At 34.9% G+C, this 14,460-nt stretch overlaps 1 protein-coding gene across 4 annotated transcripts in view; it reads left to right on the top strand.

Moving 5' to 3' along the window:
* UBE2Q2 (ubiquitin conjugating enzyme E2 Q2) overlaps positions 1 to 14,460 on the top strand; it is a 64,200-nt gene that overhangs the window by 19,137 nt on the left and 30,603 nt on the right. For all 4 annotated transcript variants that reach the window (XM_025884101.2, XM_073877433.1, XM_025884100.2 and 1 more), the window contains 5 exons: positions 1,204 to 1,260; positions 4,223 to 4,363; positions 7,061 to 7,145; positions 8,696 to 8,756; positions 9,518 to 9,608. In XM_025884101.2, coding sequence (XP_025739886.2) covers positions 1,204 to 1,260; positions 4,223 to 4,363; positions 7,061 to 7,145; positions 8,696 to 8,756; positions 9,518 to 9,608 — 435 coding nt within the window. The remainder of the gene's footprint in view (positions 1 to 1,203; positions 1,261 to 4,222; positions 4,364 to 7,060; positions 7,146 to 8,695; positions 8,757 to 9,517; positions 9,609 to 14,460) is intronic.

Raw genomic sequence — 14,460 nt, 5'->3', positions numbered from 1 at the left:
ATATCTTCTCAAGTACTGCTAAGGATTCCAATTATATATTTTTTTTGTTTTATTCATTAATAATGCTTCAGGTCACTTGTTCTGTTTGTTTGACTAGGTGCCTTTTTTCCAGAGTGCCAGTTTTCTTCAAATGTCTGGTGATACTTGGTCATCTGCTCATTTATAGATGAGGTGTACCATTGATCACATTGTCAGTGGTTGATGTGAATGCCCTCAGTAATTGTCACTCTTCTCTGCCTGGTTTGTACACCTGTGCTCTGGCTATGGCTTGTGAATGGAGAGGTACTAGCAGGCAGACTTTCCAGCTCCTGAGTTCAAGGAAGAGATGAGTGAGTTAGATTTTGCTGCTGTGTTGAGTTATATTTTTAAAAATGTCTTTTCTTTCTGGTTCTGACACCTATACTAAGAGGCCATCAAGTTAGGCCTCCTATGTAAGAAAGTGATCCTTACCAGCTGTAGTTGGAATAAATATAGCAAGTATTTCTAGAAGGAAAAAAAAATCCTACTAACTTTATGCATTGTGTTGTGAACTCTGCTCTGGTTCAGAAAACTTGTCTTTTTGAACTCTGCCAAAACTAGGTATGAAGGCCTTTCCTAAAACCCCATCAGCTTATTTGTGAATGAGTGGTAAATTGTAGAGAAGTATTCTGTGGTAAATGACATGTTGTAGAAAAGAAAAATGGGTCTTTAGTGAAATGGTGATCATTTTACAATTTTGTAGTTTTGTGAAACATCTACTCCTTTATGACACATTTTACCTTTTAAAATGTAAGGAATTTATGGAAAGATTTAGGCTTTTCAAAGTTAAAAAGGTAGATATTTTAAGGAACCTATGGTTTGGGATATTTGTTTTAAGTGAAAGAAGCCATTGATTGACCTTATATACATAGCCATAGATATAAAATGTTTTCTTATTTTAAATTAGAATATTTTAAATTTTTTTCCAGTTTTGCTTTATATTGGACTAATTGCTATTGTTTATTCTCAAGGCATCTATCAAGTTGAATTGTTCAAAAAAAAATTTTTTAAAGCTGATAAATATTGTCACATCAAACCTGGATTTAAAAGTAAATATTCAACTTTAATAAATTCTGTTAGTGGAACTATAGTGACAGATGACTGATAGTTTGTCCCTAAAGTCTTCTAATGTCCTCAGTGTGTGCTTATTTTGTGCAGCCCTAGCAAATTGTTTTTGTTTTTCAGAATGGGACCACAGAAGAAGTGACTTCAGAAGAGGAGGAAGAGGAAGAGATGGCTGAAGTAGGTATTTTATGTAAGAATCATGTTTTATAAATACTGTATCTTCATTTTTGAATATTTTTGAATCTCCTTTATAAACCAGTGTTAATGTGGAATAATGAAAACCCCATTGCATTTGAAATTGAATATAATTTCTAAAATCTGGCTTTAGTTTTAATTAATGATGTTTTTGAGCAAAATGTTTGATTTCCTAGAAAATCTCTTAACATTTAGCATTAAAATTATATTTACATTTAATAGTAATCAATACTTAACCCGTATTTGGTTATTTTTAAGAAGAGGAACTACTAAGTTTCAAAAATTCTGATTTTAAATAAAAGAATTTGAGAACATTTCAGGGACTACTCACTAGAAGTAATGAAGCTATCTCATGTTGAAAAACCATCTAAGAATTTGGTAGGGCAGATTCTAAGACCTTGACCTTAAGGCCAGTTTAGTTACCAGGCACTGATACAATTTTAGAGGTTTTCAGACTCTGAAGCTTTGTGTTTAAATTCTGTGTCTCTTCATTGACCATGTAAAGGGTATTTGAGTTCCACAGTCTTGATTTTAAAACCTTACTGGTTTGGATCTTAGAATTAATTCAGGTTATTACCTTATTTTCTTGATGTGCAAAATTTTAAATCTAAATACACTTCTTAGAATGCCTTAAAACTAAAGAAGTAGTTGTGGTTTGTTTTGTGAGTCTGGGAACAAAATAATTTTTTTTTTTTTTAGATTTTATTTATTTATTTTACAGAATGAGAGAGACCACAAGCAGGGGGGAAGTGGTGCAGGGAGAGGGAGAAACAGGCTCCCCACCAAGCAGGGAGCCCGATACAGGGCTAGATCCCAGGACCCTGAAATCATGACTGGAGCCTAAGGCAGACGCCTAACTGACTAAGCCACCCATTTGCCTCCAAGATTTTTCCTTTGCAAGTTAATATAAAGAAGGGACAGCAACATTTAGGGAAATCTAGAAAGGTAGGATCCTAGATTTAAGAGGTGTCAGATTAAGATAGGAGAAAATATAATCTAGGTAACTAAAATAATGGTAAAAAAGACACAGAGCAAGCTTTGGGCATGGTGTGTTTAGGTGCATTGGAGATTGATGTGTTGGAGTCATGGAAAGCAAGGTTGGCTAGAAAAGCAGATGAAGGTCTTGAATTAGAGACAAATATGTTTATATTTGGTGTGATTGTTGAGAAAAAGGCCTTGAGCAGAGAGTAGTGTGCTGAGAATATTGTTTTATAAAGATAATCTGCACAGAACAGAATTCATCATTAATCCTCAAGTGGAGAAGATTTTTGGATAAGAATGTGGCTGAGTTTGAAGGTCGAGGAGGAAGAGGAGATCCAAACTAAGGACATTTCTGAAGAAAATAAGTGTGGGATGGAACATTGGGGCTGCAAGGTACAAATCAAGGGAGGGAGCTCCATGAGAGTCATGGACAGGGTCTGAATAAGAAAGGAATGTAATAGGGGTTGAGATGAGAGTCTAAAGAAAAAGACCATTGGGTCTGGATGGAAGTGGTTTTTAAGCTGGTCTACAAATCACAGTGAATTAGTTTCCTTAAAAAAATGGAGATAGTAATTATCAACTACTCCTTTAGAGATTTTGATGATTGAAGTAAAAAGAAGTTAAGATAATAGAAAGTTTAGGATTTTAAAAGTTCTGCATAGATTTGTTTGAACAGGAGTAGATGATATGGAAAAGGAGGAAGGAGAATGACGTAGTGTTTAAAGATGTTAGCCAGGGGCTGCTATTCAAATTGATTGAGATTCTGTATATTCAGTTTTGTATTCTTTGTTTTTCATTGCATTATTTTTTCCATTTAATACATTTTATTTAACCTAATATATTTAAATTATTGTCATTTCAACATGTGATATAAAACAAAATTATGAGCCCTTCATATTTTTTCTCACTAAGTCTTCCAAATCGGGTGTGGACTGTACATTTACTGCACATCTGAGTTCAGATTAGCCACATTCCAAGTGCTCAACAGCTGCAAGAAACAAGGGTCTGCCCTGCTGGACAGCACAGCTCTAAATAGTATAGGCCCTGTGGTCGCCCAGGGGCACCCAACCCACAGCTCAACCCAGGGTTGTGGTGGGGTCCCCCCCCGGTGCGTTCTCAGGTTTGGGTTTGGAGCTGCTGCATTGCCTAACCTCCAGGCAGCAGCCAGAAACAGCTGAGACCCAGTTGAGCACAGAACCTGGCGCCCAAAGCGGCCAACTTTGTCCACTTCACAGTGTTACCATCCTCACCACACTTTTGTTTCATTATTGATGCAGAAGAAACAATTATGCTATGTTGGCATTTTAATGGTCTTCTAATATTCCATGGAACTGAGTTACCTGCTCTGGGTTTTTGTTTTGTTTTGTTTTTAATATTTATCTGAGACAGAGAGAGCCTGAGCAAGTGCAAGTGCAAGTGGGAGAGAGGGGCAGATGGGAGAGGGAGAGAATCTCAAGCAGACTCCACACTGAGCGGAGAGCCTGCCACTGGGCTCCATGACCTGAGCTGAGCTGAGAGTCGGATCTTAACCGACTGAGCCACCCAAGACCCCCCTGCTCTGGTATTTTTGCGCATGCAGTTTTGTAGGGGGTTTGTGGCTATAAAGGTTAAGTAGGCATCTTTATCCCCAAGTCTGTGTTCACATTTTAAATTAGTTCCTTACAATAGATTTCTAGAAGTCGAGTTACTGCAACAAAGTATAAATAAGGTTCTTTATACCTAATGCTAAACTGTTTCAAAAGTTCCTCTTAATAGGAGACTTTTTTGGTAATAGTTATGACTTTACAAATCTATTAGTATGCTTTACTCAGTTTGTAGCTTTTAAACAAAATGTAAGATCTAAAAGGAGGGAACCTGAACTGAATGTGAAGGCTTTTTTCCCTTCCCCATTCTCTGTTCCCTGTTGAATCAAGAATAATTTAACTTTTGCGTAAGTTTCAATAAGCTAATATTTTTCGTGTAGGATATAGAAGACTTGGATCACTATGAGATGAAGGAAGAAGAGCCTGTTAGTGGAAAAAAGTCAGAGGATGAAGGAATCGAAAAAGAAAACTTGGCAATACTAGAGAAAATTAGGAAGACTCAAAGGCAAGACCATCTCAATGTAAGTCTGTGCCAATATCTAGAACCTGGACTTTTGGGGTTGAATAATTATAGGTAATAATATAAAACTGGGCAAGTCATTAAGAGACCAGTCTAGGCTGCTCTCCTCCACCCTTGCCTGTGTTGTGCATTCAGCCATTTGTTGCCCTAGTGGGTTGTTGTTGTTGTTGTTGTTGAAGTGTCTCATCTGTTGGTAGCTTTCTACCACGCTCATCTGCTTTTTACGTGCTGGAATTAACCTGCTGTTCACCGTATACACACCTCCTTTCCAGACTATATCGTTTATCCTTCTCCTATGAGATCTGTATATTTAAATTTAGTGTCTTCTACAAAGTACAGTTTAAATTCTCTTCCACCTCTAACCAAAACAAAAGTATTTTTTTCTTTTGACTTAACATCACTTTTATGTGAAGTGGCATGGGGCATGAAATGAATGCTGAGTCTGGTAATAAACACAGCTGTGTGGCTTCAGTTTCCTCAACACGAAAATATGGATAATATATACCTTTTGGATGATTTCTGAGAAGGATAAATGAGAATGATGCATATAAAATGCCCAAAGTAGGGGCATTTTTGTTTCAACACTTCCTTCTTATTTCCTACCTTGTATTAGAACTCTTTATCAAACTCGTGACATCTGAGGACCTTTGTCTTGGGTATAGGTTCTCAAAAACTAGGAATGAATTATTATGTAGGGAGCTGCCAGCTGTTGTAAGCAGATAGATTACTCTCTCCTTCAGTCCAAATGTATTAATTTAATTGGCAAATCTTTTTTAGAGAGCAAAGAAATTTAGCTCTGCCCTTATCTTGATTATTTTAAAAAAAAGTTTGTAGCATTTAAATTAATGATTACTATACTTTCTATCTCTTGTGACTCCTTTCTGTTTGGTTATTATACTCAAAACAAATACAGATTATTGAATGTTTTCACATGAGGGACGCTAAGTACTTTAAATTTTACATACCTTCCCCTTCAACCTTTATAGCCACTTTATAAAATATTGTTCCTATTTGTAGGTATGAAACTAGGATTTAAACCAGTTAAGTAATGTACTCAAGGTCACAAAGCTAGGAAGTAATAGCTTTGTGAACATGATTGCCACCCATTCCCCAAAGTGTAGTGCAGCCATTAACATTTTGAATTTTACATGATCAGTTTTTTTTTTAATTGAGGAATTCTAAATGTTTTTGTCTTATGAGAAATAGTTGGCATTCATATTCAGTCTTAGAATAAGACATTGGTGCATTTTCATTTTTAGAGAAATCCCAACATTGAAAAGAACTGAAACTAGTTGCATGCAGGTGAACATGTTATTTCTCAGTTTCTTAATATGTAAAGTATACCTTCAGTATAACATTCTTCCTTATAGTCTGACTAATGAAACTCCTGTTTTAGTTGATAGTGTAAAATGGTTAAGGGCCATCTAGTATTTTCAAAAATTGATGGTGATGCTATATACTTACAAGAATAGCTAAAATTTTTTTTTAAAAAATTGAAGAATGGCCAAAATCAAGAACACTGACAACACCAAATGCTGATGAGGATGTGAAGCAATAGAAATTCTCACTCCTTGCTCATGGGAATGCAAAATGGTACAGCCACTTTTGAAGACAGTCTGGCAGATTCTTAGAAAACTGAACATAATTTTTACCACGTATTCCATCAGTTGTACTCTTTGGTGTACCCAAATGAATTGAAGACTTATGTCCAAACACCTGCATACAGATGTTTATAGCAACTTTATTCATAATTGTGAAAACTTGGAAGGAACCAGGGTATCCCTTCAGTAGGTGAACAGGTAAACTGTGGCATATCCCGACAACATGGAATATTATTCCCTGCTAAAAAAGAAGAAGTGAGCTATCAAACCATGAAAAGACACAAGAACCTTAAATCTATATTACTAAGTGAAAGAAGCCACTCTGGTGAAAAAGCTACACAACTGTATGTTTCCAACTATATGACTTTCTGGAAAAGTCAAAACCAAGGAGACAGCAAAAAGATCAGTGCTTGCCAGAGGTGGGGTGGAGGGATAAATACTTGGAGCACAGAGGATTTTTAGGGCAGTGAAAATACTCTGTATGATACTATGATGATGGATATGTGTCATTAGGCATTTTCCAGACCCATTTAGTTATACAGCACCAAAGGTGAACCTTAGGGTAGTTTATGGATTTCACTGGTAATGATGTGTCAGTGTAGGTTTATCGGTTTAGAAAATGTACCTTCTGGTGAGGGATATTGATAATGAGAGAGACTTTGTGTTGTGGGAGCAGTTATATGGGAAATCTCTGTACCTTTCTCTCAACTTTTCTGTGAACCTAATAATGCTCTAAAAAATAAAATCCTAAAGAAAAAAATTAACAGTTTAAAAAAAATCATTGGAGTTTGAAATAGGTTTATACTAAGTTCTAGGCTATTGCAGGAACCGTGGTAATCTAGACATGTTGGTTAGACTTTTTTTTTTTTTCCAGATGATTAGAAACAGTAAATGAGCCAGACTTGTCCCCCATTTTATATTTCTATTGAAACTTCATAATCCTCAGTTTAATTAAACTTCTGATTTTTTTTTTTTAATGTCGAGTTGTGATCTGTTTTTATAATCTCATTGTAAACTTTCATTTCAGGTTTATATACCTGAAATCTTCAGTTATTTGACTCCATAGATCCTGGTAAACAGCAATTTTTATGTTGCAGGGTGCAGTATCTGGGTCTGTGCAAGCTTCAGATAGACTTATGAAAGAGCTCAGGGACATATACAGATCACAGAGTTATAAAGCAGGTAAGGACCTCTGGATCTCTACTCTGTTGTCCTTATGCTGTTTTCAATTTTCAGATAGTAAACTTCAGTTCTTATAATATTACTGGACAGAAACAGAAATGGTTATTAACTTTAGGGATGTGAAATGCAGATTCAGTCAAGTTATTAATATATGTGGAAGGTAAAATAGGATGAGTTTACTTGCTCTGGGTTTTTAAAAGTTGTTTTTATGGATACCTCATAATTTTTTTGTCTTCTTGCTGACTGGGATTAACTCATATGATTTTTAGTTTCTGGGAAAAGTATGAGTAATACCTGCTTTGGAAAGTAAATAAGATACATATGTTATTGTATGAACAAAGAACTGTTGCTGAGTTGATTTTTATGATTTTTCCTTATTTTTTTGAAAACAAAATCAACTTTTATTGTATAGATAGTTATGGTATCACTTTAAAAATAGGTGGGTTTTTTTAATTCATTTCATAGTTTGACTTTGAGTGTTCTTTCTTGCCCAATAAGACTTAAATATTGTGGAACCTCTCTAATTGAAGTAAAATTCCCTTTGGTTGTCAGAGATTCTAACTGTATTAAAATAAGGGAAAGAGCCAAATTTTAATATGTTTGAAAAGGTAGGTTTGTGATCCATTCAGTAATTCTCAGAGTGACCAAATCTAAATCATTAGGGCTTACTTAGTAAAAACAAAAAGCAAAAAAAAAATTCTGCTTTAGAATGCAAGGTAAGCCAAATTTAATTCTGAGTTATTAGAAGTTTTGGCATCCTGTTTTTCTTATTAGAAGTCTAAAAGTTTATCTGTAGAAACTTAATCAAGTGCAGTTAAATATTTAAATATGGGTTTACTTTTAAATGTTAAATAATTACTTGTTTGTTATAGCATTATTTGTAGTAGCAAAAAATTAAAAATCAGAGGGTTGAATTGGTTAAATTATGGTATATCCATAAAATAAATTTCCATAGAGTTATTAAAAAGATTGACAATAGACTTCTTATATACTAAATTGGAAAGATGCCCTGGAAAGTTGAAGAAAGATTATACAACTATGTAGAGGGATTCCATTTTTATAGAAATATTTGCATGTGCATAAAAGAAGAGTCTTAAGGTACATATGATTTTGCATAATTTTTCCCCTCCCACTCACAGTCAGACAGTTTCTCAACTCATTGAAGAATCGTCCTCATTGATGGCTTTAATTATCTGTTAAGAGCCTAAGCTACTCAGCTCCAGTGGCAAAATATTTATAATATAGCTTAGTTGTTCTATGTTTTAATAGCAAAGTTTCTAGATTTTGATGGTTATTTAGTGTGTTCATTTACACTGAAGTAGTAGTTACAAGATCAAATAAAGAGTAACCTAGAGGCGCCTGGATGGCTCAGTTGGTTAAACATCCGACACTTGATTTTGGCTCAGGTCATGATCTCAGGGTCATGGGATAGAGTCCCACATCAGGCTCCACACCCAGCTTGGGATTTTCTCTCTCTCTCTCTCTGCCCTTACCTCCACCTCTCTCTTTAAAAAAATAAAAAGTAACCTACGTGTTTTATATCTTTACAGGGATTTATTCAGTGGAACTCATAAATGACAGTTTATATGACTGGCATGTTAAACTGCAGAAGTAAGTGACTCTTATATGCTAACGCAGTCTTTGTAATGATAGACTATCACAACGGAAATTTTTTCCCCCTAATTTGATACCTTGTATGCTATGGTTTTTACTTAGAACTTTAGACTGTGTTTCTATAGAAATAGTTCTCAGGTTGTTAAAATAAGCTGTTTCTTGGGCTTAAATAAGTAAACTCAGAAAGAGGAAGAAGAAAAAGAAGGACCAGCTGTGGGATAAAGTGTTTCATGGAGTTAGTGAGATAATTGGGAAGTATAGAAACAAAAGTGTGTTTAATAACCTGATTGACCATGATAACCAGTTTATATTTGGAATGAGGAATTTGAGTAGGACCTCAATATGTAGAACAGTTGTAGACAGATTCAGATTTTGTTAGTGATTTCACTTTTTCTGGTCTTGTCTGTGATAAATTTCTCTCCTTGAACCCCTTTGCTAGTAATACAATTTTAGAGAGGCAGATTAATTTTTTTTGATTTCTTGAGAAAATTTATATACATACGACTTCCCTAGGATGACTGTTAACTTTGAATCTCCTTATGGGAATGGATTTAGAATACTGTGACCTTTTTGGACATTTAATCCCAAGGAGTCCGAGGCTATTGCAATTTATTTTTCCAGGGACCATAGAGCAGTTTTATGTTTGAAACTTACCCAAGGGGCTCTGCTTTAGCTCTTGAACTGGTTCATTTTTGTGGTTACTAAGAAAAAGATCTCTTGGTTTTTATTTGAATTGTTTTTTGTTTTGTAATTCTTAGGGTTGATCCTGATAGTCCTTTGCACAGTGATCTTCAGATCTTAAAAGAAAAAGAAGGCATAGAATATATTTTGCTTAACTTCTCTTTTAAGGTAAGAAAATGTTAAGGGGACTCCATATGCTTCTAATGGGAATGTATACTTTTATAATTGCTTTGGAAAACAATTTGGTATTACTTGTTAAAGTAGAAGGTATTCCCTGTGGTTCAAGAATTCTCCTCATAGTATATACCCCACAGGAAATTAGTACTTAGGTACACCAGGAGACCTATACAAGACTGTTCAGAGCTGTGTTGTTTATAATAACGCCAAACAGGAAATAACCCAAGTGTCCGTTCGAGTAGAATGGAGAATTGTATTATTCATATAAAAAGAAAAATGTGCAAAATGTGGGTGAATCTTAAACACAATGTTGAGCAAAAGAAACCAGACCCCAAAACATGTTTTGTACAATTTCATTTATATAGAGCTCAAAAATAGGTAAAACTAAATTACATTGTTTAGGGCGTGCATCTGCATCTCATTGGAGGCAGTATCCTCACCAGTGGGGTGAAGATTCCTTAGAGTGAAAAAAAAAAATCTTAGATATTATAATGGTTTGTGACCCTTTAAGTTAAGGGACCACATTATATAAACAACAAAGTATATCTGTTTTGGGGGATAGATTAAAAAAATTTTTTTCTAAAATATTTCTAAAAAGCTTTCTTAGTGGAGCAAAAATGAAAAGGCTGAGAAACACAGATTTATGGATTCAAACTTGGGTAATTACTTTCAAGGAAAGCAAAGATGTGATTACCATACAGTTGAGGATAGGGAGTACATCTAGGTGAGAGGGAGGGAGTTGTGAGCTGTGAAAAGGACATCTGGGGATTTCTTGGAAGCTGGCTCTGTCTGATTCTTGACCAGGGTGCTGGTTATATGGATGCATATTTTATAATAGATAATGGTGTACCTTTATATTTTATGTACTTTTCTGAATTTATAGGTTATATTTAATAGTTTTTTTAATGTTAAGAGTAAAGGTTGAAAAATAGCAATGGAATTTAGATAAAATGTAATGATTTAATATAGAATATGGATAAATGTAGTCCTTTTAAATCTTTTGTTTCAAAAAAACTAGGAAGTGGTTCTAAGGAGTTATATTTGAAATATATGGAGCTTCTTTTTGCTATGTTTATGTAATAATAGTCTTACAGATAGACATATTTTTTCTATTTCAGTTAGGTAGACTTCAGTGCATTAGGGACTCTGGAAGGCTTTTTTTTTTTTTTAAAGGTTTTTTTATTTATTCATTTGAGACGCACAGATAGAGAGAGAGAGAGAGAGAGAGCATGAGCAGGGAGAGGGAGAAGCAGGCTCCCCGCTGAGCCAGAGCCTGATGTGGGGCTCGATCCCAGAACCCTGGGATCATGACCTGAGCCAAAGGTAGACGCTTAACCATCTGAGCCACCCAGGTGCCCCTATGGAAGGCTTGAGGACATAGAGGCATCTAAAATATAATCCCTGTTCGCAGTCTTTCTAGGGGAGAAATCTGAGATGAAGGCTATACTGCTTCAGAGACCATGATGAAGAGTTTGGGATCTTAACCTTTATACAGTAAAGAGCCAGTAGAGGTTTTTAGGTAGGGGCATGATTGATCTTTTAGGCTTTTTATTATCTTTTTTTTAAACAATTATGTCTTTAGTATGAGAATAGGGTTTGGATAAGATAGAGTAGATTTCTGAGAGACTAGTTGGGGGCTTTGATTTTAATCTGGGCAAGGAGTAATGACGGATGATGGTGGTAGGAATAGGTGAGAGTAGACGGATATGGGGGGGTTTGAAGGAAGAAAGCAAAGACATGAAAGAATACTTTATACTCACAAAAAGACTATAATTTTCTGAAAGCGTTTTACTTAGCTTTTGTGTGTGTATATTTTTGTTTGGGGATATATCCTTATTTATGATTGAACTTTCCTCAGATAACCCAAATGTCAAATGTCTGTATTTGCCCTCAATTTTGTTATTATAGAAACTTTTGTGGTTGTCAGTTGTGTTGTCTTCCTAGAGAGTGAGTCTGGTATATATTTACTGAAGTTGCTAATGTGACTGCATTTTCACTGATTCATATGTTGAAAAAATAAACCAGGATAGTAGGCTTTTTTTTTTTTATAATATACAGAATGTTTTAACCTGAACAGTCTAAACATTTTTATTAAATCATATGCCCCTGCAATACCAAGCTTAAGATATAGAACCTTACACCTGAAACTGTTGTAAATTGTGTCAGTTATACTCAAAAAAAATTAGAGTCTTTCTTTTTTTTTTAATCAGGACCTTTGAAAGCCCCCTGTATATCCCTTTCCTCACACTTTCTTCTCAAGAGTTATTTTTAAGGGAATATGAAATCTTGACCAGGAAACTGAAAGACCTGTGGCTGCACTTAATGTTTTCATGGTATTTTCCTACTCTAGGGAGAACTTCAGGGAGGGGATGATCTGGGAGGTAAATGGCTGAAATCCTGTTGCATTTGTCCTTCTGGACCATAACTCCTGATACCAAAAAAGAAGGGCTGTTGCTAGGGCTGGAGTAATTCTTAAGAGGGCTGGGAAGAATGTGATTGCTCTGAACTAAGTAACCTTGGCAAACTGAACTACCAAGTTATTAAGTATCAGGATTTACAGAATTGGGAGATAGCAGGTATGACTCAGAAAGAATGATTTATGGGAAGGAGCATGAACAGTATTTATGGCCTCAGATGTCCATGGTGACAACGTGAAAGTCATGAATAATAAAATGGAACTTGAGATATAATATAACACAAGGTTGGGGATAGGGGCAGGAGGGAATGGGGACCTATTAGATTCGTCAGCAGCTTGGCAGTCATGTTATGCTATGCTCTTAAGGAAGTGGTGGTCTAGTTTTTCAAGCCGTATCTGAATTACTGAGCTGAATTCTGAGGTGTAGTACTTTAGCAAGGGTTTATTTAGATAAATTTGGATTCATTTGAAAAGTAGTGGAAAGGATTTGAAAGAGATTTCCATGTCCTAAGATAGCTGGTTAAATTGTAGATTTGGAGAGAAGAACATAGGGGCTCATGAGAGCTTGTTCTCAACTATTTAAAGGGCTGTGTATGTGGAGGGTTTCATTTTTGTTTTTGATTAACACAAAACATGACATTAAAACTAATAAGTCAAACTTTAAAGAGGTGATTTTCAACTCAGTATAAGGAAGTGATAACTATGTAGAGCCATTCAATGAGTTTTTCAAGAATAGAATGTTCTTCATCATTAAAATTATCTTGAGAGGCCAAGATGTTGAATTGAAAACTTCATGATATCCTTATAAACCTGGAGATTCTCAGTTTCTGAGTCAGTATACCAAGATAACTCAAACATCTATTTTAACAGTCATCCTCGGCCTCCCTAGTATAACCCTTTAAGGAACTCTTATTTCTGTAAAATATTGATTATGAGTTCCATGGTGCAGTTTATGGAATAGAGTCCTAGGTTTTGATATGGAGTTACTCTGAAGAATTACTTAAAATGAAGGTAATTCTCCCTGTCATATAATCAATTAAAAAAGGTTTATCATTTGGGATCACATATTTAAAGATCTAAAGAGTAGGAGATTAAGTGAAGTACTTTACTAAGCTTTGCAACTATGCCCTTCATTATATCTGTTAAGTAGCTCACCTTTTATCTACAATTTATTTGGAAGTAGATTATAATAATTGTCATTAAGTTGGCATCTTGTGTGGGGAAAATCTGTTTCCAGGACTGACAATTTGAAAAAAGGAATTGTACTTGGTAGCCTGAGAATTAGCTGAGGTTTCTTTTCTCTTCTCTTCATATATTTTTATCAAGTCTGACGATCTTTGTTTTTTAATTAGAGCAGTTAGTTTTACTTGCATTTAATATTATTGACATTTGGGCTTCAGTCTCCCATCTCCTAAGTGCCTTTTATTTGTCCTTGTTATTCCATGTTCCTTTTTCTCATTCTTTGGATTTTTTTTTTAATTGCTCCAGTTTCTCACCTCTTTTAGCTTAGTACTTACGTGTTCTCTTACTCTTCTTTACTTCCTAACAGTTACAATGTATGTCCTTGTCATAGTCTAACATAAATTTAATTTATAAATTACCTTTTCCTCATCAATGCAAAGACTTAGAACGTGGATTCCCTGCGAAATATGTGCTTTCATGCATTTTCTGTACTTACCTAGAAGCTATACATCATTGTTCTTTAATTTAGTCAGTATTCATTCATAACTGCATATTTGCTCTTTTCATGGTCTTTATTCTCTGTATTTCCATCTAGGATCCTGTTTCTCCTGCCTGAAGAATATCCTTTATTTCCTTTAGCTTGGGTCTCCTGACAAGAAAATAACCTTATTGTGAATTTAGTTTTTGGAAAATATTTGTATTGGGTATAGATTTTTAGGTTAGAAATTCCTTTCAGCAACTCAAAAACTTATCATTCCCTCATTGGGGCTTCCATTGTTTCTGTTGAAATACTCATAGTGCTTAAATCTTGTGAAGTCTTTCAATTTTGGAAAATTCTCAGTCTCTCCAAATATTGCTTCGGTCCCGTTCTCTCATGTCCTTCTAGGACTCTACATATGATAAGCCTTTCCAATACATTCCCCTGTGTCTTATTGTTTTCTGCATTTTTCTACCTTTTTCTCTCCCTTGGCTTCATTCTGGATGTGTTTTTTGGCCTGTTTTCCTGTATACTGAATTTCTCTTCCACTAAGTCTCTACTTGTGTTTAAATTCATCTGTTATTGATTTCAGTTATTGTATTTCTAAGTTTCAGAATTTCTGTATGATTCATTTTTATAATTTTAGTCGTTTGCCAGGGTTTTCAATCTTTTCTTTTCTTGTACATATTCAGCATGGTTATTTTAAAAGCTATGTTTGGAAACTCTATTTAATCTTGATCTCTTCCGGTTTTTGTGTCATTTACTTC

This window comes from Callorhinus ursinus, unplaced genomic scaffold (genome assembly GCF_003265705.2).
Source record: "Callorhinus ursinus isolate GAN/ISIS: 27379988/994484 unplaced genomic scaffold, GSC_fseal_2.0 scaffold25, whole genome shotgun sequence".
Taxonomy (NCBI): domain Eukaryota; kingdom Metazoa; phylum Chordata; class Mammalia; order Carnivora; family Otariidae; genus Callorhinus; species Callorhinus ursinus.
This window is presented reverse-complemented; position numbering and strand designations above follow the sequence as displayed.